The 25,872-nt window shown below is 37.1% G+C and overlaps 1 protein-coding gene across 4 annotated transcripts; it reads right to left on the bottom strand.

The window, feature by feature from the left end:
• Window positions 1–1,320: 1,320 nt before the first annotated feature.
• On the bottom strand, window positions 1,321–24,002 carry LOC106060915 (protein unc-93 homolog A-like). 4 transcript variants are annotated; one of them, XM_056044982.1, is made up of 9 exons: window positions 23,851–24,002; window positions 16,983–17,144; window positions 13,144–13,395; window positions 10,644–10,889; window positions 9,804–10,055; window positions 8,688–8,955; window positions 7,741–7,931; window positions 6,195–6,320; window positions 1,321–3,252 (listed from the first exon to the last, which is right to left on the bottom strand). In XM_056044982.1, the coding sequence occupies exons 2-9, from the start codon at window positions 17,103–17,105 to the stop codon at window positions 2,188–2,190; spliced, it is 2,523 nt and encodes an 840-aa protein (XP_055900957.1). In that variant the 5' UTR covers window positions 17,106–17,144; window positions 23,851–24,002; the 3' UTR covers window positions 1,321–2,187. The 4 variants fall into 4 exon arrangements, with proteins under 4 accessions (XP_055900957.1, XP_013074400.2, XP_055900959.1 ...); XM_013218946.2 differs by lacking the exon at window positions 23,851–24,002 and adding an exon at window positions 17,449–17,508; XM_056044984.1 differs by lacking the exon at window positions 23,851–24,002 and adding an exon at window positions 17,378–17,402.
• Between the last annotated feature and the right edge of the window lie 1,870 nt (window positions 24,003–25,872).

Below are 25,872 nucleotides of genomic sequence, written 5' to 3'. Positions count from 1 at the left end.
CCTATATTCGAATTATTATTTAACTTAGAACAATACACAAAACAAACATGTTTACTTATCCACGTTCAGACCATATAACACTGTCGAGCAGTCCAGGTTGTATATAGTTAATGATCATTTACACTGTTCATTATAATATACCCGTCGCAGTTGTTGTTTTTTAAACAATAAATAAATTATTGATATCTAAACCCATTTATATATTATGTCGCACCGCGCTCTAATCTCAAATTCAATCCTTAGTAAATCTAAAAATAAAGACGGCGGACGGTACCATTTGTGACAGTGAGAGAGGTGCTATATGTTTTGTCAGATTTTTCTATTCCATAAATAAATAAAGTTAAAAAGTACTGCACATTTGGATTCATATTGCTTAGAAGTCCTTTGAATTGGTTGCAGCTTTTTATCTACACATAGTTTAAGAAAAGAGATCTAAAAATATGTTTTTAGAAAGAACAATGAACATTCCCCCCCCCCCCAAAAAAAAATAATTCTGAATCCGCTAGTGGTGTTACGTCTACCATTGCTATTGGAAGCTGAACATAAAGAAGTATCAATGTATTCCAGTTCTAGAGCTGATGTCTTGTTCTCTCCTGATAAAGTAAGTCTGTGGTGTTGCTAATGCATTTTCTTCTTGTTTGAGGCTATTATTCTATTGAAACAACATGCTGGTTTGAATTTGGATAGTGCCTTCTCAATGGCATTACGAAGTAATGAAACAAGATGCGTAGAAGTTGAGGTTAATCGGGTTTTTCCTAAGTGATGTGACGAGTAATAAAAGAGTGGGAGAACGAACAAAAAGAGTAACGGACAAGACGCCTTAGAGACGACGCTAGGCTAGGAACGACAGAGAACTGTGCCCTTTTTATTGTTCATTAAATTGTTGAAGTTATCAGCCTGAGTTATTAAGTATGTTCTTGATTCATTCTGTTGCTGTGTCATATGGACTCGCATGCACCATTAACATCTATAATCATCAACAAAATAGACCATCAACAACGAGCTATTACGTGTCACACATGTCTTTTCCGACAACAATTTCGCATACAATAAACATGCATAAATGTGACCCAGAGGGACCAAGTAAAACAAAGAACGTTTGGCCGGAACAATTTCTCAATATTTATTGTTCTATCGTACCTGTTGGTCTTTCCCAATACATCTGCTCAAAAGAAATAAAGCAATGAAAGGTATTGGCCTATTCACACATGGCTGGCAATAGTCTTTGAGCCGCGTCTCTATTGTCTGTATTTTCAGAGAGCAGTCAAAGAGCGTCACACATTCATGATATAATACAAATTAAAACTCTTGACATATGGATCTATATCATTTGAACATTTTTATTTATCAATAATATTTGTACATGAGTATTAGACTGAGAATGATCTCCTCCTTTTGTATCCATAGAACACTTTATACATGTATAACATAAAACGAGAGTTTGAGCTGTGCAGGCAACAGCTGTGGACAGCTTATTACAACGGCTATTTTTTTAAAACATTTTTTTGGGGGGTGGGGGGGGGTATAAAGTTCATAATAGTTTTGACTGCTCATGAATTGAAACGTCATTAATGGACATATAATTGTGTCCATCTGCAATCCAGTTCTTACACGTCACTAATGAGGGATAATTATGCCACTTTGCAAGTTTGATACACAATAAGAATATGAAAAGAAATCGTGAATGTTTCCAGAAATGTCATTAGCAAATTAAAGCTGCATTTTTTTTTTTAAATTAAGGTTTAGAAAGAGATGGTTCCGTTTTTAATTATTTTATAGTTTTAAACAGACTACATTAGTTTCGAATAAAATCTCTTCTCACTCCTCTCCCCTCCCGTCTCTTTCTTTTTATATACCTGGTATGTATATAATTACATATATCTAGTGTAAACATATAAATACAAATCACACTCAATAATAGTTTTCCTTTTTTAAATACTTGAACTAGAAGTCGGTAGAAATGTTCCACTATGCAATTGTCTATGTTGATACAGATTGTACAAATGGATGTCTAGAGGTAGACATTCCTGGATATTACAAGTTTTTGTCTTGTATGCCAAAGTTGGGCCTCTTGAGACTCATAAGTGAAAGACATTCACATACAAAAAATATTTTTTTAAAGAGACATTTTACAGCGTTAACAATTTCATATTTGGTGATGTCACCAACATTAACAAATCATTTGTTTTAGTATATACTGATACTATCTTTTTCATCTGGGTCAGTCTTCCTTGACCTATTTCTCTTTGGTTTAAATGCGTCTATCACCGAGTCATTATCTTCTGGCACGAAGCCATTGCTGTCGGCGTCCATGCTGGTGCTGTCCCCTGATCTTTTGCTACTTCTGTGGCTACTGGTTCTGCTGATCTGCCGGAAGCTTTTGGAAAATCTGAAACTCGCCGCTGAGATGGATGAGGCGATTGACCTGAACGAGCTTTTGCTCCGCCGTTTGAGTGACCTCCTTTGAGGATATTTAGGCGGGCTCGTCGGGGATGACAGTGAATCGCTTTCCTGGTTGGACCCAATCACATCCTTTTCTTCACTTACGTAACCACAATCTGCTGGCACGGCGCTTTGAATGAAGGCTTTGTTTTGTTTCGAGCACATGTCTCCGTTTCGCTGATTCGTTGCTAATTCCACGTGGTTCCCACTCTCAAGTGTGGCTTTGTTTGATTGGTTGGAATACTTTGGTGACTCGACGAGTAGTTCAAAGTTTAACAAGCCATTATAGTTTGTTTCATGATGCTGACGGCTGCACAAAGGATCAAGTATGTGTCGGAGATAATGCCGATTTTCTAAATGTAAGTCGCTGATCAAATCACCAGCCTCGCTGTCAGAGTCTATGTGAAATATCTTCTTTTCCACAGTGTCTTCAATGTCTTCTTGAGTTCCAACATTGTCAGCAACACTAACCTCCAGCAGGGGATCGAAATGGGCCTCGCAGTTATTCAGCTCGGACAGTCGAGAGCTTTTGGAGCTGGAGCCCCTGATGGAGCAGGATGACGGCGCCCCCTGTCGAGAAGGGAGGCTCTTAACGTGGCTGTCAGAGAATGACCTGGTTATGCCCTGGGAGTCGCCCACCGTGGCCAGGTGCCGGGAGTGGTAGAGGCGCATAGCTTGACTGTCTTGGAGGTGCTTGTGGCTCATGGCCCTCTGAATGTCCAGTCTGGGGCCATTGGAACCACGGCGCCAATTGGACTGAGCTTCTTTGATGACGTCATTTAGCTCGGGGTAATCGAACACACTTCGTTCCTAAAAAGTTTGGGAGTCGAAGAAAAGTGTATGAGTTAAAAGAGCTAATGTGGAATATGTGGGCAAGGATAAAAAACAAAACAAAATTGTCGGCCTATAAACTCAAAATTCAAACAACTGAGGATTATGCAACACTCTTTTAAATGCAATAATGGATTTCTAGAAATTAATGTGAACAATAAAAGGAATTGATAGCACTAGTTTTGCCTCTACTAATTAGCATCTTAAGATTTAAAAAATAACCATTAAAATGTTTTTTCTCAGTTCTTAGGCCCATATTGTACATAATATAAAAGAAGCGAATCTTTTTTTTATTTTTTACAAAGCTTTTATCAACTCACTCTGTCTAGTAAACATTTTTAACAGGTTATTTCTCCCACACCCCTTCTCGAATTACGGTGAAACTTTAAACAATTTTTCTTATTGTACCTAACATGAATCAATTTTTAAAAAAGTCAATTAATTACTGGTAATTATTTATTTTGTTTGATACCAACAAGGCAAATTGATCCTTCAGTCTTAAGAGATATGGGGTTTTGTCCCCTCTAGCAGTTGTAGCCGTTGTTTCTCCACTGGCGGATCCAGAACTTTGGAGTGGGGGGGGGCGATTTTTTTCCAAACCCTAACCCTAACGCCCAGTAAACCCTAACCCTATGCATAAACGTGCGTACAGCATATATATATATATATATATATATATATATATATATATATATATATATATATATATATATATATATATATATAAATATATATTCGATATATGAGAATAAAATAAGACTGTTTCTCAATCTTCGGCGAAAATAACAGAAAAAAAACAGTCTTTCTCTTGCAAGCTTGGGGGTCTGGGAGAGCGCTGTAAGCTTCTTTAGTGGGGTTCGGGGCGAAGCCCCGACGCCCAAACGCGTTTTCTTGCATTTTTCTCTGCAGAAACGCATTCTTCTGACATCTACAGCTCATTATTTATCAGTGGGGTTCGGGGCGAAGCCCCGACGCCAAAAGCGTTTTCTTGCATTTTTCACGGCTGAAACACATTCTCCTGACATCTACAGCTCATTACTTATTAGTGGTGTTCGGGGCGAAGCCCCGACGCCAAAAGCGTTTTCTTGCATTTCTCACTGCAGAAACGCATTCTCCTGACATCTACAGCTTATTATTCATCAGTGAGGTTCGGGGCGAAGCCTCGACGCTAAAAGCGTTTTCTGGCATTCTTCCCTGCAGTAACGCATTCTCGTGCCCTACAGCTCATTATTCATTCTATTATAAAGTGCCTTTTGAATAATGAGAAAAATATTCTAATATGAATTTATAGTCCCTTAATACATTGCAAATAAAACCGATTTGTTCTTTGAAAAGATTAGATACCCCACATATTTAGATTAAGGTTTTGAGGATCGCCGCAGAAAACAAAAATTCGATTAATAATTTTTAATAAAATTCTAGCATACATTGTGAGTTATAGTCCTAAATTTATTTAACTAGAAAAATATGAGATAGAGTAAAGGTTGGAAAAAGTCGACTAGGAAAAGATTATCTGGCTTTTGAACTCATCTCAACCGTGACTGTTATATTGAAAAATTTCGTTTGAATTATAACTTTTCCAAAGCAAAGTCTTTCTTAAAATAGTTATGATAAATTCATGTCAAATTACACAAACTCTGTCTGGAAAGGGCAAGGGCGGTAAAATGAAAACGATTAATTCTCGCTCCTTTTTATAATTTCTGCTATTGATTGCATTTTGCATTAAGGAATAGGGGTTGGGCGACTCGATATAAGAATTTACTTTATAGCATATATAAATTATATTAGTGACAGATTTTTTTAAATTTTGTAATTTCTTACTATAATACAAAAAGAAAAAGTATTGATTTGTCCGATGGGGGGAAGGGGATTGCATGTATCGCACTTCCACCTGTTTATATTATATAGATATTCGACTAATTTTGTTCACATACTATGATTTCTCCATAAAAGTAGGACCGCCCCCCCCCACTCAAAGGGTTTAGATGGGAAGGGCGGTGGAGGTATTCGCTCTTCCCCTTCCAATCGGCCAACAGGTGAACGAAATTATATAAAGACCGGTTAAAATACCAATAACAAGTTTTAATCATATAGATATTTAATTGATTCTGTTAGCAAGCTGTGATTTCTACAAATAAATAGGACAGCCCCCCCCCCACTCGAAAGTTTATGGTGGGGAGGGGGCGGATTGATGCCATCGCCCCCTCTCGACCCTACCAAATCGGCCAAAATACTAGAAGGGGGGGGGCGAAATAATCTAAAAATAGGTTGAAATATAAATAATTAGTATATATTATTAACATAAGTAATAAATTCGCATACAAATTGTGTGAATTCTATACTATAATTCGTCCGCCCCCCCTGTGTCGGGGGGGGGGCGGCCGAGTGGGGGTGGGCGATCGCCCCTACCGCCCCCCCCCCCCTGGATCTGCCAGTGTGTTTCTCCCACATCCACTCTTGGATCCAATTTCAACTTGATCCGAGAATAGGTGAGGGAGAAATAACATGTTCAAACTTTTCGACAGGCAAAGTGAGTTGATATAAGCTTTGGAAAGAGCGAATACATATCTTCTCGTTGGTCTATCTATTTGGATCTCTGTGATTACGATCAAACTCAACATAGGCCTTTAGATGGGTACTTTTTATTTGATCCTGCAGTTGATACTATCACCTCATAAGTGATTTCAACCTGGTGTGTCACTTATCTCCCCCTGAGTATCAATGCCTAAGCTCTCTAGTATAAATTGTGTATGGCTCTCTACTGCTTTCTACATTAGGAAGCGCTTAGGTTGACTTGGCAAAATTTTTTTTTCCATATTTAGAATTTCATCTATGACTGTGCATAAGCGTATTAACTGATTTTTTCCTTAAAATAAAAAAAGGTCACACCTGACATTGGCGTGTGCCACACAAGTGCTTACCTGTAGTGACATCAGAGGTGAGTTGACAGTAGGGATGTCAATCTGTCTATCCACGCCATTAACATCGTCATTGCTGGATGACACAGATACATCTATCTCTGAGACGCACACTTCACGCTTCGTCAGCTAATAAATAAACAAACAAAAGTCAGTAAAGACAAATAGTTGGTAAAAGTTTAACATGAAACAAAAAAAAAAGGTGAAAAAAAAAAAAGAAGGTATCCTTTTCAGACCTTGCAATCTATGGGGTATCTATTCTGTTTGTAGTGAATGAGGGTGTCATGTGGCCAACACAACGACCAACCGCATTTACTTACCCAGTGTATTTCATGCACGTGAGCCCTAAAATCCCCAATGTTCCAACTTCCAGTCTTCACCAAGATTTGAACTCGAGAACTCTCGGTTCAGAAGCCAAGATTTTTCCCCTCGGTCACTACGCCCCTCCCCCTCCCCCCCCCCCAATGCACTGCCTGGGCTTAAACACTTACTTAGAGTTTGGTGTTGCATTAACATTTTAGAATGAATTATTGTTAAACTGAATTTACAAATTGGTAGATGGGATTAAATATTCCACGAGATATTTAATTGTCGACCAGAATATCTTCTTATTAAAGAAGTACAAATATTGTCCACATTGTTATCTTGTTTCAAATGGATATCTAATTTTAGGAGGGGGGGGAAGGGAGATAACGCTAAACAGATATAGATATAGGGTACCTGACAAAAGTTGGGTGCATGAAAGTATAAGCAGTTGGTCGTTCTGCTGGCCACACGACGTCCTCGTTAACCGTGGGTCACAGAAAAAGATGACCAATACATCATCTGTTCATAGATTGCAAGGTCTGAAAGGTGCAGATTTATGTATACTTACAAATTTGCTACTTTGTTAATGTAAAACATTTTTTTTTGTTTGATTAGCTTTCAATTCCTCATAGGTTTGAAGGACATTTATAAACAAATATTGAAGTCGACCCAATGAAAGATCGAAAAAGTGGACGAAAGTTCTCTCCCTTTTTAAAAAAATCTTGTTGTGTATTTTGTATTTTGATATTGGCTGATATGTTGACTTGTCAGTCCAATGTTAAGAGTCAAAAAGCATTTTCATGTTACTTTGTTTTCTTGTTTTTATTGAAGTACTTAATGAGTAACGGTATTATACAGTTTTGTTTTTCTATGACTGCTCGCAGGTTTGAGTTCGATTGTAATGGGGAGGCGAGGTGGCTGAGTGGTAAAGCACTAGGCTTCCTAGCCAGGGTCCCGGGTTCGAATCCTGTTGAAGAGTCTTAAGTCCACTCAGCTCTGACATTAGTTGGGGGAAAGTAAAGGTGGTTGGTCGTGGCGCTGGCCACAACACATGGCCACATGACAACATCGTAAACCGTGGGCCACAGAAACGAATGACCTTTCCATCATCTGCCCAATAGATGGCAAGGTCTGAAAAAGGAACTCTTCTAGATTGAAGGTTTATTAAGTACAGACTTCAAAGTTTGCAATATAATTGAGTTTATTACTGATATAAGCTAACAACATTAAAAAAAAAAGTTACCAAATGTTTAAATTCGACCACCACATAGAGAACCAAAGCCACTACTGCACAGATAAAGGTGAGTACGATTGTAATGGACACACATAAATAGGTGGCGCAGAGGAAGGCCAAACAGTAGCCCAGGCTACGCCACGTGTAGAAGTTAGCGAACTTGTGACCTGCATTGTTGTTGTTGTGGTTGGATATCATGGCTGAAATAATGAACGAATCAATCAATTAATCTCTGCATCTATAATCATTTAGCCAATCAATCACTCAGACGATCAATTTAGCCAGCCATCAGTTAAAGATCAATTCATGGATCCACCTATTCATTCATACATCAACCCTTACATATCTACCTACATACATACATACTTACTTACATATCTACATACATACATCAATCCATCCACATATCCATTCATTCATCCATCCATACAAACCAACAAAAATTCATTCATCCATCCATCTATCTATCCATCTAACATTACATACCTACCAACATACATTGGCTGCATACAAACATACATTTATCCATCTATTCATCTAATCAACCATGCATCTATCTACTTTTACATAACTATGTACATCAATCCATCCATCCTTTCACCCATCCATCTATCAATCTATTTATCCATGCATACATAAAAACGTACATCCATTCATCCTTCTGCCCTTACATAGCTACCAATATACATAGGCTTACATACATTTATCCATTCATACATCTGACCTTACATAGATACCAACATACATAGGCTACATAGGCTTACATACCTTTATCTATCCATTCATACATCTACGCTTACATAGCTGCCAACATACATAGGCTACATAGGCTTACATACCTTTATCCATCCATCCACTCATCCATGCATACATACCTACATCCATCCATTCATCCATCAATCCATCCATCCATCAATATGTTCACTACTTCCGTTCAACCACTATGTATGACTTACTTGTGGCTTGTGTGAGAATGATACACTCAGACGCGCCCCAAACGACGGGCACCACAAAGATGTGGACCGTGCTATCTTCATCCGGCGCCCAGAAGAACAGTATGACCAGGAGAGTAATGTGGGCCCCCATGGCCAGGAGGAGACATATGAATGACTTGATGAGCTTTGAAAGATTGTAAATGGCTATGGACAGGATTGGGGTAGTAACTCCGTAAGCCGCCATAACATAGCCGACCATGTACAATCCAAGCGGACAAGACACATAAGACTAAAATATAAAAGAAAAAAAAATTCTTAAAAAAAAAAAAGAAGGGCGTATCTAAGGGGAAAAACTCCACATTAACAACTATATAACAATAATGCAAAAGTCATTTCCCTTTTTTTTTCGACATCAAACAAAATAATTATCAACAATTAATTGACTAATTTTTTATTTTTTTTTAATTTTTTAAAAATTGATTCATGCTTTGTAAAGTACAAAAAATAATTGTTTAAAGTTTTAACTTGATCCGAGAATGGGTGTGGGAGATTGTACATAGATACATTTAAATACATGAGGAAACTGGAAATTCAGGACGAGCTACAGTAGATTCTAAGTAAAAAGTAAAACTGTATTCTTAAAAGGGGTCTAGGTACTCATATATAGTTGTGACAACTGAACGCTATGTTGAAAGAAGAATTCAAACCTTTGAAAGTAAATGCTACAGAAAAATGCTTGGTATTAGATACCATGAAAATATGAGAAATGAGTTTGTATTGTAACAAGTCAACATTCTGGCTGGCAAAAAACAGAAACCCCTCAATACTGTGAAGTGACGAAAGCTGAGCTGGTTTAGACATATTGTAAGACACGACTCCCTATCAAAACTCATTCTTCAAGGTACAGTTTGTAAGAAGCTAAGAACAGCTGCTGACCGTAAAAAGTGGGAGGGATTTGGTTACAAGAACAGCCACAGCGCCCCCTACTACGGAAGTCAAAGGACAGATGATGATGAGATGGACATATGTATGCATTTGTATAGTCGTATGTATCTATGTATACATGTATACTTAGATAGATAGATAAATAAATAGATAGATAGATACTATAACAAAGCCTAAGAAAAAAACATTTACCGTCGTATATGTCCCTATTAAGAAAGCGTTCTGCACTGCCGTGTAAAAGACAAAAGGAACCAAAAGCAGCGTATCCAACGTAAACAAAACACTGCAGCAGGAAACGACGCTGTCCTTGACACTGACAGTAGTGATCCAATCACGGCGAGGCAATGGCGGCAAAAAGGAAATGACCATAGCAACTCCAATCGCCGTGCAGATGATGTACACTGACATGATTACGGTGAGAGCTTTACCGTGTGGGTCTTCTGACTGAAAGAAAAAACAAACAAACAAGCAATATATACAAAAAGACTTTAAAAAATCAAAGCTTATATAAGGGACAGAACCGCTCAATTACTGCCTGTTATAGATCGTAAACAAGAATCTCAGTAACATTTCGAAAATCCCGAATTAAACTCAAAGCTCCTTTGTTGGGCATCATATCAGTTAACTACTCTACCACTGCCCCCCCCCCAATCACAATGTTATTTGTTAAAGCTTATAAAATGTTATAATTTATAATAATGCTTAGTCCTTGCTCATCTAATATATAAATTACAATGTAAGGTTTATGTATGTCTTGCATAGAAATCAAAACCGTTTGACCAATCGTTCTCTGCACAATAGCGGTGATCTTAGGACAAGTCAAGTTACCATACAACCAGAGTTGACTAGATTTAGAATTTAGATCAATCAAGCATCTTTACATACACTATTAAAACTGCATAGATGACATTTGCAATAGAACAAAAAAAAAAACAGAACGAAAAAAAAAAACCCGAGCAAAGCCGGGTACAAACATAGCTAGTTCCAACTAATCTTAGTTTCTTGACTCTTATAATGCAGAAAGTTCCTCACCTCCGTCAAGTTTTGATATTTATGACAGTCGTAGACGCCACATGATTTGATGACGCCATCCTCAGAGCTATTAGTCTCGGTTTCGAGATGATGCTGGTGCAGGACCATGCCACTTACGGCGTTTCCCAGTACCTGGGAAGATGCAAGGCCAGCGAAGAAGCACCACTGGAACCTCTTCATGATGACGAAAGGCGAGGTTTTTCTCCCCTTGCTGAAGGAGTCGGCGTTGACTGTGATGTAGAGGCTCTGTGAAACATGAAGAGTAGATTTTATAAGAATGTATTCGGATAGATAGATAGATAGATAGATAGATAGATAGATAGATAGATAGATAGATAGATAGATAGATAGATAGATAGATAGATAGATAGATAGATAGATAGATAGATAGAAACATAAATAGATAAACAGACAAATAGATACCATAACAAAGCCTAACAAAAAATATTAACCGTCGTATGTGTCCCTATTAAGAAAGCGATCTGCAATGCCGTGTAGAAGGCATAAGTAACCTTATTCGGACAGAAAGGGCTTGTTAGACTTGGTTGGCCACCCACACAGGAAAAGAAAAACTCTGTATCCAAACCCCTGCAGCTTTACGGCTATACCAAAAACATGTGAGTAGCTTTAGGAACCAACCCTGAAGAAATCAGGAGCATGTGACCATTAATCAGCTTGCAGTACACATAGCTAGACCACGACATAACTTGCGACGCCGCTGATCCAAAATTTATCGGGTACCAGTCGGTCCTTTGGAAACATCAGCTGCATGGAGAGAGGAGAGAGGGTAACTGCTGCGTGGGTGACATTCTTCTTACCATTGCTAATACTCAGGTGATGTAACCATAGCCGCCCCAATGTTGTTCCCCTGGCCGTGCCCTGTACTCTATTCGCACCCCTGGGGTCAACATAAGGCGACATGGACTTATGTACTCATATTTATACGTTGCATTTTATGAAAAGAATGATTTTAATAGCCCCCTTTTTTTTTTTTGCATTGAATTAAAACGTAACTGGACTACGTGCATTAATTTTTTTGATTTAAATATTTCACCTAATAGCATAAAACAACCGCCTATGTGCTGTATTAGGAAAGAGACCTATCACCCAAGAAAGAACCAAAAAAAGTCTTTAAAATATTTTTGGGTTGTAGAGCTAAGATGCAAATAAAACAAAAACAAGCAAAACATAAAAAACAACAACTTTAAAACACACACACTCACACACAAAAAAAAGCTATGCCGATGGAAGAACCGCAAAATATATCAATACTGGAAGCTTTAACTCTCTTTTCTATATAAAAACTAATTAATTAATTAACACGGATTTTTAATTATTTTTTTTTTCAAATTGATTCATGTAGTGTCATCGACTATGAATAATTGTGCAACATTTCAGCTTGATCCGAGAATGGGAAGTGGGAGAAATAACCTGCACAAATTTGTACAGACAGACGAGTGAGTGGATATAAGATTAGTTAAAAACAACTTTATATCTTACTAGCTATCCTATACCCGGCTTTACTCGTTTAAAAAATATTTTTTTTTAAATAAATAACAGGCATCTATGTCGTTTTAGTAATGCGTAGCCAGGTGTACAAACCGCAGGCAATTTAAAAAATAAATCATTCATCTTAATAATAAATTAGAGAAATTGAAAATGTACAAAATGTAAACATTCATTTCTGCCAGATGATTTCAAGTTTAGGTTTCTTAAATCTTTGTTTTTTTTCTGCCTTTGTCAAATAAATGCCTTCGAGGGCAATCAAGGTGTATGATGGAAGTGTCTATTATCTCTAGTAGAAGTATGTTCACAGTCAAGCATTTTTCATACTTTTCCACAGTTAAAGTGAACCAGACCAGGGCCGGCATTGGGTATAGGCAAACTAGGCCACCGCCAAGGTGGGGTGGGGGCATCGCACAGGACTCAAAGAAAATTTTTTTTTTAGATAAAAAAATTGCGAAACCTAGATGAAATCTCAAAACTCTAAGGCTCTACATCTACTAGCCTAGCTCTAACGTTCTACTATGATTCAAGGTTTATTCGCGAATGTTTAGATCTGCTTGTTAGATTACATATATTAGAAGACCAATGTTTCTTTCTTTTGGTGAAATGTCAAATTTCTAGTTTGGTGATCATGAATCTTCCATGAAGCTATCGGCGCTCTATGAATCAAACTTATTTGTTGATTTAGATACAGGACGGTTTATAATCCATTGCGTATTTTTCTGTCTTTATTTATTTTGTTTTCATTTCGGGCCAGCCTATTCACTTCGCCTAGGGCCTCCAATTACCTGACTAGACAATGCACTCGTTGTCAACTAATTATTTTCTATAGTTTAGATTTTTAGAATAACAATATTAAAACACTATCTAAAACTTTATTATTAGATAAAAGAAACTACTTAACTCTTTCTCTCCTAACTGACGATACCAGCGATGATTCCACCAGAATGTAGTAAATAATTACGGAGAGAAAGAGTTAAAAAAACCCACTAACCTGCGCAGTCCAGGCAGGACCAAACAGTGACCCCACCAGTGCCGCCGCTGGTAACATGGTAGCAAAAGTTGGGTAGAAGTTGACGGCCACGTACAGACAGTGGCAGAAGAAGTAGACCACCATGACAGTCCGGGCGCCCACTCGGCTGATGATGGTTGGAGAGAAGACGCTGGTCAGGGTGGACGTGAAGTATAACACCGCCAGGCTAATGAGCCCCAGCCTGTCCTCCTCGTGGACGGAGCTGTGCAGATTCTGGCAACAGAGTTAGACAAAACACGCATGGATTTTTAATGCAGAGGAGAAGGTAAACAGTAAAAGGACAGCATAATATACCTGTAATTCTGTATTTGTCGAGGTAAATTAATAAAACGTTACTCCTTTTTTTGTGTGTGTATATTTAGAACTGATGCATTATATGAATTTAATGTTTGATCGAATAACTCAATTTAACTATCTCTCAAATATGATCACACCATTTTAATCACCAAAATAATCTGTGGATCAAATCTAATCTAATAATCTACTCACTATTAATGTCTATCTATCTATCTATCTATCTATCTATCTATCTATCTATCTATCTATCTATCTATCTATCTATCTATCTATCTCTATCTATCTATCTATCTATCTATCTATCTATCTATCTATCTATCTATCTATCTATCTATCTATCTATCTATCTGTCATTATTTCCCCCCTCCTTGAATGTTATTCACCACACCTTCCCAGGGTTCAAGTGTTCAATATGAGTATTCGACATGCAAAATACTAATAAAATTATACATATCTATCTCACACAGTATTAAGCATGTAGGCTCATGCTGGGCTGCTAGTATGAAATTGTTCTATTTAGTATACAAACTAGTACATCTAAAATAATTTTTTAACCAAGCGAAATTAAAAACAAAATTTCAACTTGATCCGAGAATGGGAAGAGGGAGAATAAAACGTGTATTGGAATCCAGACAGACAGACGGACAGAGTGGATATAAGCTTTGTAAAAGAATCAAATCTTACTTTGTGGTCAAATAATACAGTGTGCTATTAGCGTGACTCTATTACTCTCTATCAACGTATACCACTATTTTTCGAAATTTTAGCTTGAAATAATTGGTTTTATATTTTTACTTCGCTTTATACCTCGTTTCAAGAGGGAAAAAAAGAAAGCTGCCCTGTCCGCTAGCCCTATATCAGAGGCATACATATGCATGAATTGTGGCAAAGTCTGCCGCTCTAGAATTGGCTTGATTAGCCACTTCAGATTTTGCCCCGTCTTAAGATTAGACCAAAACCAGTGACTCATCTGAGATCATCCATTGCCTTTCGAGACAAACGGAGCCATATATATATACCTCGTTTCACTTTAGTGGTTTGGTTTAGCTTGGAGACTATATTAGTTTGCATATAAATATTGAGCATTGTATTTAAAAGTTCGCCTTGCGATCTATAGGGCAGATGATGATAAGGTCATCTGTTTCTTTGGTCAGCTGTTAACAAGCAGTGTGTCACGTTGCAGCACAATGACCAAATCGCCTTTACTTTCCCCAAGCTAAAGTCAGGTACCCATAAGAGTTGGGTGGACTCCCGAAATTCAAAATCCCACTCTTCACAGAGATTCGAACCCAGAACCCCAGGTTCGGAAGCAAAGCGCTTAACCACTCAGCCTCCGGGCCCTGCGCATTGTATTCAGTGACAGTTAAAAGTAGTGACCCAAACAAAGCTTATCTAACGGAAAGAACCGCTAATTACTGCATTTTAAATCTCAAGATAGCAGGGTTAAGTTTTAGTTCCCTTTCTGCTATATAAAACAAAATTAATTAATACTGACCATTGAATGTTTCGAACTCATATTTAGGTTAACGTATTGATTGTCATCTCATCGAAGTCAGTAACCTTGTCTGATCAAGTCAATAGTCTCAAACAGTTAACGAACACATTCAAGTCCTGACACCCATCTTTGGATCACCTTACACTCTTTTTTTTTTACTATTAAATTAGTGTGTGAGGTAATGGTAGGAATTTTTAAAACGACGAAACTGTGTACGATTATCGATAAGTAGTTTTTTTTTTAATTTCCCCTTTTTTTTTTTACTACAAAGCTTATATCAACTCTGTCTGTCTGGTAAAAAGTGTGTACACTTTATTTCTTCCACAACCATACTCAGATCTAGATGAAACTTTGCACAATTATTCATTGTCCTAGACAAGACATGAATCAATAAAAAAAATTTACTAATTACATAATTAATTACTGGTAATTCATTATTTTGTCTAATAGCAACAAGGGAAACTAATACTTCAGGACTCACATATATGGCTAAATTTGTTGGGTTTAGTCCCCCTAATTGTTAACGCTATTTCTCACTCACGCATTCTCCGATCACGTTGATACTTTAAACAATTATTTAGTGTACCTAACAAAAAATGAATAAATTAGTCACTTAATTATTGGTAATTAATTACTTTGTTCGATATTGAATAAGAGAAATAGTTTGTACATTATTGGTAGATATAGTTTTAAGGACGGAGTTCTTGCCCTTTAGATAAACTTTGTTTTTTTTTTTTTTTAAAAAGGATTTTTTACATTTGCTTGTTATGATGACTTTTTAGTTTGAAAAGTCATTTTCTATCTATTCGTAGACTCATATATCAGTAGGCACTATAAAAGGGTCCAACTCTACATTCTCTAGACCAATCCATAAAGAGCAATTCTTTCTGGTGTATCCTGTGCACAGAATACATATGTAGAGCAGGTTTGACTGGGATAACTTTTTGTGTTAATATAACCCCAGTGTTTTAATCATAGAGAGTTGGCCAGATTTCTGAATAACGCTAAATCTTTTTCAGTGTGTCAGAGAAATAATAATGTTTTCAGAAGGAAATGACTATATAGGCTCATTAGTGAGATTTTGACACGACGTTTGCTAAAAACACGAATTAACCTGGATATGAGTTTAAAAAACCAAATGACAACAGCAAAGGAATAGCCGCTTTTTACTTATAAATAGGAACATCTAATAATAAGTGTGTAAATTAATTGCAATTAATTTATTTGTACATTTCCCCATCTTCCTTTTTAAAATCACCACTAAGATTTCAAACTAGTCAACCGGCGGCGTAGCATACGCCACTATTTTGCAGGGGCGGCCATAGGCCACAGCAACCTATCCGACCTCAGTGAACCTCACACTTTCATAGGACCCGCGCTAATTCTATGTGTAAATTATTAAATTAAACCATTTTAGAAACTTATAACAGATTTCTCGCGGCCGCCTGATTTACCAGGAGCTCCTGAAAATTTCCTGAAATTGCAAAATATACGAAAAAGTCCTGGAAATATCCGGAAATTATTAAAAATCTTTTGAAAACTCATACAAATCTCATGAAATATATAGACAAAAATTGTCCTTTTGGGGTGTCATTCAATATGGAAAACGCCAATCCTACGGGCGATAAATAAAAACGGCATTATGCATTAGCCGTAATTGTGGAATCTGGTGAAAGAAGTTTCTCGAGCCTCAAACTTATGAAGAATTACTTAAGTTCAACAATTCTCGTAGATAGATTGAAGTATTAATCAATTGTTGCTATTGAGCGTGATCTATGTAGGAAATACAATTTTCATGGTACTGTATGACTTTGCTACACTTAAGGCTCGTAAAGTTCGTGGGATAACTCTATCCTCAGAAATAAAAGAGTAAACTTTCCTTTACTTCTCGTCTAAACTCTTGAGGGAAGAAGAGAATTATTTATATCGATGTAACCATGGATGTTGTCTGAAAGATCTATCGACTTTCACAAACTCCAAAACTGGAAAGCAAAGGCCAACTACTCACCTGCAGGGCATTGAAGGCAGAGAAGACGATTGTAAAAGAAAAAGTCACAACAATCGTATTCCTGATTTCTCTCCCTTTCAAGCCGTCGTCTAACTTTCTTCTGTCGTCTGCCAGACACGACATGTTCTATGGACATTTAGTCTTCCCGCCTTCTCTACGTTCCTAGAGCATACACATGAAAATGAATAAATAAAACAACTTTTAAGGACATTGTCTTATATCTTTAATCAATTTGAAATAACATCCAATTTCATTTGAAAAAAAATGTATGCTTTTAATCCATGATGGTAAGAATGAGCAAAATGATTTTGTATAGGTTACATTTCCAACATTATGAATGAAAATATATTTTTAAAATGGTTTATTTATTTTTTTTAATGAGATGAATCACAGACTATTGTAAAACTACTAGGCTAGAGCTATGACTGTTTTTTTTTTTTTTTTTTTTGGTTTAATTGTAAGTTACATTTCAGAATTTGATGTTCACGTCTGTTCTCTCCACCAGTCACAGATGGTTTAGCAGAAGTGATTTACGTCACCGTTTTTTTTCAGATGAGAAGGGGAGGGGGGGGGGAACAGTCCCTATTCATGTTTGACGCGCATGCGCTAGGTCATTCACCTGTTCTACAAATGGCTATCACAGGGGTATCGAAATTTGAAAAAAAGAAACCTTCCCTAAACCCATACGCACAAACGGGTGTGTAGTGGGTACTCGGCGGAGCAGAAATAACCCGGAGAAATAATATAAATAGTAGATCTGTTTAGATTGTCCAATATTGGTTCATGGGTAGCTTCGGACAGATACCCGGGTTTAGACAACCCACACAGCAAGAGGCTAAGTTTCTGTGAATTTTTTGTTTAGGAAAAGAAATTTCCTTCCAATCCATGGGCGTTCCCTGGGTGCTAAAATGGGGGGGGGGGGGCTAAAAGTTTGTGTACACAACGTAGGCCATTCCAGTTTAAGGTGGTTTCTAATTGCCTTGTCGCTCGGACGGTAAATGAACAATACCGCTTGCCCTTCTTTATTCCCAGTCGTACCTTTTCTCTTCTCTCTATTGTCGCCTCGTAGACTTCCTAGTCTTTCGTGATGGTAGAATCAGACAAAGATGTTTACTTGTGAGGCCTCTAGCCAACGGGCCAAGCCATCCTCAACAAAAAGTCGGATTTCGATGGAGACCGATGTCTTTGTTCTAGTCATTATATGTGTAACATTGTAGACATCGTAACACTGTAGACATCGTAACATTGTAGACATCATCTATTGTCTTAGCTCTAAGCTTCACATTTCTAGACAGAGGCGCGAAGAAGACATGGGTAAAGACTTGAGACAAGAGCTGGAAAACAAACAAACAAACAAACAAATTCAATTAGAAGTTCTAGGTGTAAACTATATCGTCTGCCCATTGGGCACCCAGTAAAGTCGTGCCGCCACTACTTTCATTTTGTTCCCGTCAGAGAGAGGGAGAGAGAGAGAGAGAGAGAGAGAGAAGGAGAGAGGAGAGAGACGGGAGGGGGAGGACAGACTGGTATTTGGGGAGGAAGGGGGCTAGTTGACGTCAGGAAGCGTAACTGATATTTTCACGGATGAGAGCACAACGTGAAAGAGAGAGAGAGAGAGAGAGAGTGAGAGAGATGGAGAAAAAAAGAAGTCCGTTAGTTAAGATAAATTAAGCTGGGCTGGTGGAAGAGTTCAAACTTTCAAACAATATTCCCCAATTGGGGCGCAAATGACTTAAATCTAAGCTACTTCTCAGGATACAGGAGAACAAAGTCCTTATTTTTAAATACACATGAACTGACCTGAACTATATAAATCGTTTATTTAATTTGTAAACTTTACGCCTTTCTATATTTTCAATTAGATCTACGTCATTGAAGGCATTAAAAAAATGTATAGACATTTAGGGAAGCACAAACTACATTTTGATTTTATCCTTATCATAACTTAGTAGAAAAAAAAACGCCGACGAGCCAAAAGGTCATTAAATATCTTGAATACTTGTACATGCTGTATCTATAATATACAAGAGAATATTGTGTGTGTGCTTCCGGTTTCTGGCAGATAAAGTGAACTGATAGGCTATTCCGCAATCCTTTCATTTCCTAGGCCAATGTTGTCTTTTCGTTAGGTGAATAATGAAGCAATGCTATAAATTTTACGTCCGTATGATTCTCATTGGACGTATCGACGTTTCGGACATGCGCACACGCTACACGGAAATAGCCATGTGAACTGAAAATTCTTGGCTAAGCAATAGACAAAGCTTGAAATAGTTACATTTATTTTTTAACTGCGCATATCTAATACATACAGTAGAATGTAAGATTTACATGTCCCAAATAGTAAATTAAACTCGTTTGACCATCTTAACTCTTTCTCTCCTAATTGACGATAGCATCGTTGATTTAAACTCATTAAATTAAATTAATGTTTGATTATCTAAACTCTACTTTGTCTTATATATAAAAAGAGCCTGCATTCCCCTTTAACTCTATACCAGCTAAAACATTTTCTGATAACAAACGAAAACGTTATTGAAGCTTAATCCTAACAGGGGAGTGAAATACTACTGAGCAAAATAAAGACATCCATCCAAACATAGAAAATAATTACGGAGAGAAAGAGTTAATGAAACTTGGCATGAACGTTCTCTACATACTAGCGGTGATCTTAGAGTATGTCAAGTTGTCCTACAACTAGAGACTTAACTAGATTTAGGTCAATGAGGCATCACTCAGGCATCTTGACATAGATTTTAACCATTGAAACAGCATAGATGCCTTTTATTATTAAAAAAAATCCCGAGCAAAGCCGGGTACAGACATAGCTAGTTCTAATATAAGAACACAAATTTAAGATGTATGCACGTGAGCTGGATATATATATATATATATTAAAATCCTCCGCTATCACCGGGTGATGGAGGGGGTCATTAATAAACAAAGGTTTTACTTTAGTTGCATTGACTTTGTTTTTATCTTTTACAATAAACTCGGGCACTTCTATTAGTTTTCAATATAATAAAGCCACGTGAATACCTGAAGCATTGTCCTCTAGTTCAACTAAATCTAAAAAAGAATCAGCCTTGTTGAAATTTCAAGTTCATTACTAATGAGACTATTCGGAAACAGTCACGCATGACTACAGGACATAGACGCTCAAGCGTAACGCCGGACTATTTCGTATATTGTACGCAGTCAACTCAAACTGCTCGCAAAGCAAATAAAAAGGAAGTTGAGAAATGTTTTTTTAAAGTGCAGGTAGAAATGCTGGTTGTACAATTTCCGTAAAATATTTTAAGAAAACGAGCAGTCTAAAAAAGCAGAACAGCCACATAGTGCTCAGCGCCCTAGATAGCTTCATTTACAGCCACATAGTGCTCAGCACCCTAGATAGCTTCATTTATGTACACCGAACGCCACAAGGCATACAAAAGAAAATTTATGGTTTAGGCTTTTGGGCGTCCTTGTGTTAGGAACTCACTCCCCCATTGATCTCAGACAGACAACATGTTACACTACATTCAAGAAGAACATTAAGACCTACCTGTTAAAAACTTCTTTTTTTTAAAGATTAGTTTGTCATTTTAGCTGTCGTGTTTGTGTTTGTAATGTTGGGCCTACATTTTGTTTGTTAACAGCGCTTTATAAATAAAATTATTATTATATGAAGACTTCTTCATTGTGAATGAAATAAAATGGAACAGATTTGTTTTGGCAGGTCACCTCGAAAGAATGCTTGAGAACAGAGGTGCAAGGACTGTTCACCGGTGGCTTGATGATGTAGAGGCAGATCTAGAACCAGCTCAAAGACCTGGCATGGAGACGTAAAGTACTGGCTAGATCTTAAAGAGTCCTACTGGTCTTGTACATCGTACTTGGAACACCAAGGCCAGCAAAAGCGAACAAAAGCTCCCTTTCACCAGCCTGAATTGGGTGATTGTGGGTTCCCCCGACCCGCCACCCTGTCCGACGACCGGGGGGGGGGGAGGTGAGACTCGGAGTTAAACTTTAGAGTTTTTAAATGCGTTCACTTCCAGTGGACACGGACACTCCGGACTCGCGGACTAGAGACGCGGCGAAGGCCGCACCACTGCATTCCCCCGTCGTATTCGTATGCTATACCAGGCTAACCATGCGGGTCACGCCATTTATGAAACGGACCCTTGAGGGACGGCGCCTTGATATTGACAGGTCTTTGCGGGAGCTTTTTCACATCCCCGCCAGTGCAATGGCAATGTTCTCACGCCACCTTAGACACTCCCACGGGAGCCTTTTTTCGCCCCCCATTAGGTCTATACGATTGTTTCCACCCAGGCGCCACGATGAGGCAGGGCAGCAAGCCCGGGAGGATAGATCAGAAGGGAGAGATGTGTTAAAGCAGGCCAGGGCCCCAGGGATGGATAGATGGAATTATATCTAATAAGGAAATCCACACAAATCCATACAACAAGCGGATTGAGAAGCATCATAGCAAATATATCAATAGCTGAATAGAAGCACTCGGGGTGAGCATAACAAGAGGGTCTTTACTAGCAGGACAATATGCCCAGAGCTGGAAAATATCTGGATGAATATAATAATAATAATAATAATAATTTTATTTATAAAGCGCTGTTAGCAAACAAAATGTAGGCTCAAGGCGCTGTAATAACATTACAAACACAAACACGACAATAGAAATAAAAAAAAACTAATCTAAAAAAGTTTTAAACAAGTAGGTCTTAATGTTCTTCGATTATCAGCAACAGAAAAAGTTAAAAATTTAATAGACTAGCAGTGTGGTGCTCTTCAATTGTGTAAAGCTATGATAACTGGGTCGATTTCGTCACGTTGAGAAATCGATTCCTTGACCAAAATTATATTTCAAGGTGCAAAAGAGGATTGTGGAAGATTTCTGACCACAAGGAGTGAGGTACCGTAGAGTCAGGTAGAGCACATCATTCCAACGTCACAAGATGAGGGTCCAGTACACTCATACTGCTCTATTAAAGCCTACAGCTCTTGTACTCTTATTTCCAATAAATAAATTAAATAATAATAATAACATCATACGAAGAGGCCTGAGCTTTCGTAACTAAATATTTACTTCAACTTGATATAACATTAATCTAGGGGAGGGCATTAAAAATGAAGAAAACCTCACATATATATATTTTTATCTCCCTTGGCATGTTCTTCATTGAATGAAAAAACAACAACTAAACAATACGTTATACCCAATACAAGGTCATATCTGTAAGAGGCACTCGTCTAACCGGGCCAATACGTTATGGGCTTTGGTTCTATTGTTTCTAGCGATAGGCTTGATAAAAATATATATAGAACAGAAATAGCGGTATTCAGAATAAGATTGCAACTATTTATTGTCATTTCCAAGAAGGAACGGAGCCTTTTACTGCTTACAACAAACTTTTTGCATGAGGGCAGGAAATGGAAGCGGGCAGGATTCGAATTTGGAACCATCGTGAAGAAAGTCCAAAGCAAATACCAAATAGGCAGTTCTCATAGAAATAGAGACATATCTATATAGGTCTGTATGTCAGTTGTAAATGTGTTGTATTTTGTAAAATACAGACGTTACTTCAAAAAAAAAGATGATGATTAGATCCTATGCGTCATGCATTCAGTCATGCATATTAGCCATTGACCTAAATTCTGCCAAGTCACTGATTTTCCTGGCTAGCTCAGTCAACCCATTTCATGCTCTAATAGCACTAGTGAAGAAGGCGCATTTGTACAAATTTGTCCTAGCATATGGAACGAGGAATGTGCCTTTATCTTTGCGTCTTTCTGAGTATTTTATTCGATTTTTTTTTGTATTTGAAAATTATGTTTCAATGTTTTATGTATAATTGCTACTTTACTTTTTAGTCTTCTCTCCTGAAGGCTTTCTAAATTTAGTGATTTTACTAAAAGTGTTACTCTTGACTTAAGACAAATGTGAATATTCGTTTGTTATGAATCTCACTGCTCTATTTTGTGTCTGTTCTAGTTTCTTAATGTTTTCGAAGTATTTGATATCAAAACCAGACAAACAAACGAAGAACCAGAAACACGTCTATTTGTGGAATAAAGTTATAATGTCTTTTTTTGTGTGCATTGTATGTTTTGTTTAAATCTTTAAAATAAAAACACACTATATGATATATGTGGTCTGTTGTGTAGATCTAATAGTATTGGCCTACTAATCATTTAACCATTGGGAAGCAGAGAAATTTGACAGCATAGAATGACAACCATTTTGCTTGCAGTAGTACTCTATGTCACAATATTTCTTTTTCATCTAATATATTTCTGACTTTATCCAAGCGTTAATCTAGTCATGCATGCTAATTAAAGACAAAACTCAGCTGATTCATTTTTTTTCCTGGCTGATTCAGGCATTCGTTCTATGTTTTAATGGAAATAGGGAAGAAGGTGCACTTGTACGAATTTGTCCTAGCATAACTCATAAGGTTTAAGAAATGTGCCTTTATCTTTATTTATCATTTTGAGTATTTAAAAAAAAAAATCTTTTGTAAGTTATAGTTCAGTGTTTATGTATCGTTGATACTTGTGTTCTGAAGTGTCTCTAGATTTAGTGATTTTAATAGTATGTATGACCAAGTCAAACAGCAAAACCTGCCACTAGATAGTTTCAGGTCTAGTATGAATCATGAATATCGAATGTGATAATAATAATGGAATAATGTATGCTATTTACACTTTGACGTGTCAGATACGCAGCCTAAGTACAGACACAAATTGGAATAACAATTTAACAAATATAATCTACATCAAATAAAGAGAGAGAGACATAGATCATGACTAGAAAATTGATTTATAACTATTACAAATATGCACTTGAACTAGATCTAAATACTACCTTGTCATTGATTGGGAATAACTACACATCAGATCAGTACACAGGTCTACATCATCAATCCAACTACAAACTAAGGATGTAAATAGAAGATCAATCCATTGGCTAAACATCACACTGTATCTAAGCATTAACTGACGGCCTAAGTGTATAACCATGTGGGTATGCCAAACACTATAAATGAAATGAAAGATTACGAGAGAGAGAGAGAGAGCGAGAGAGAGAGAAAGAGAGAAAGAGAGAAAGAAAGGCATCTGGGTATGGTTCAATTCCCGCGAATCCTTGACCAGTTCAAGGCCACAGTTTCACGTGACTAAATTAATTGGATTGGTCGGTATCCGAGTGACCAAATGACAATTATCTTAGAAATCAAATAATACTCTGAGGGCTTTGATATTTCATTGCGATTTTTATTTTCAATTACCTAAAAACACAACCGTTAAGAGGTACGAATTAAAGCGAAGAAATGAAATGTACTACACCCTAGACTCCTATAGTTTAACATTTTGTTCGGAAGGACATCCCCATTTCATGATTAAATAGCAATCATAATCCACATAGAACGGTATCGTAAGAGACAAAAATAGTTACGAGTGAATGGACTGAAACTAGTTTGCGACTTCCAAGATTGCTGAGTTAGCATTATGAAAATATGGACCAGGCACCAGAAACTTTCAGTTTCACTAATTGATATAATTAAATTAATAAATTAATTATAACTTAAATAACATTATCTGTGTTTTCTAAGACTAAGACTGCTTTATTGATCCTTACGGAAATTTGTTGTGATTACAAGGACTCTCTTCTCATATAAAGTCAACACAACAGAAACATACACACAAATAGAAACGAGTTCATTCAGCGACTACACACAGGCATCTTGATCCTTTTCATGTTTCCTGATCAACGGGAGTGGCGTTGATATAGTCTAATTTCTGTATGTTTATTTATTTTTGATGTTAGAAGTTATAATATATGTTATGTAATATATATATATGTATAGTAATATACATTAGGAAACACAGTACATAATTACTTTGATTTCTTTTTACACTGCGAGGTCACGTAGGGTAGTAAACATGATATGTAAAATATTATAGCAGTACTAGAGTTCAATAAGCTAGGACTTATTCGTACAAGTGTTCCTTCTTTTCTAATTCCATTACAGTGTGGAACGGGTTGCCTGAATCAGCCAGGAAAACCAATGACTTAGTAGAGTTTAAGTGTCTAAGATGCACGACTAAATTAACACGTTGATGTGAGTAGGAAGTAATAATCTTCTTCTTTTTGTTTTTGAAGGAACGTCTGTAATTTATAAGATAAGATAAGAGAAGAATTTGATTAGCCACATTCCCAAATTGTTTCTTTATATATTATTGTAGGGGAGATAAAAAAGATTATTATCCTAAAAATGTGTCTTTTAAGAGGTGACCTCCTTTCCTTTACAATTTGATTCGAGGCGTTCTCAAAACTTCAATGTATTATGTTTTGCTATGTTCGGGAACATACAGAGAGGGGGAGGGGGGTGATGAAGCGAACAGAGTACTCTTTTGTTGGTATGTTCAGAGGCGAGGAATATTTTTATCCGCTCGTTCTGTCATTGGTCTAAAGAGCGCGCCCAGAGACATGCCCACCTTAGGGTAAGCTATTCAGGACCAGGATTCACCGTTCTTAATGAGCATCTAGGAGGTAAAAGAAAACTGTGTACGAAATTTGATGCGGGTCCGTACGGCAGTTTAAGAGATCTCTTGATCAATGAATGTGTCAGTCAGTCAGGGGTAACCTAGAAATATATATATATATATATATATATATATATATATATATATATATATATATATAAAATTATATAATTTATATATAATTTTATGACAGGACGTTAGAAACTTATAAAATAATATTCATTCATAATTCATTTTTTTTTAAAATGCGACCACTTTCACCTGGCAACGTAACGTAGTGGATTTATGTCCTCCACAGATTCATTAGTCCTCTCTTCACCCTCCTCTTATGTCCTGTTGTATG

Source organism: Biomphalaria glabrata, chromosome 10 (assembly GCF_947242115.1).
Source record: "Biomphalaria glabrata chromosome 10, xgBioGlab47.1, whole genome shotgun sequence".
In the NCBI taxonomy this organism is placed as follows: domain Eukaryota; kingdom Metazoa; phylum Mollusca; class Gastropoda; family Planorbidae; genus Biomphalaria; species Biomphalaria glabrata.
Note: the sequence above shows the minus strand (reverse complement) of the source record. Positions and strands in the feature narration are given on the sequence as shown.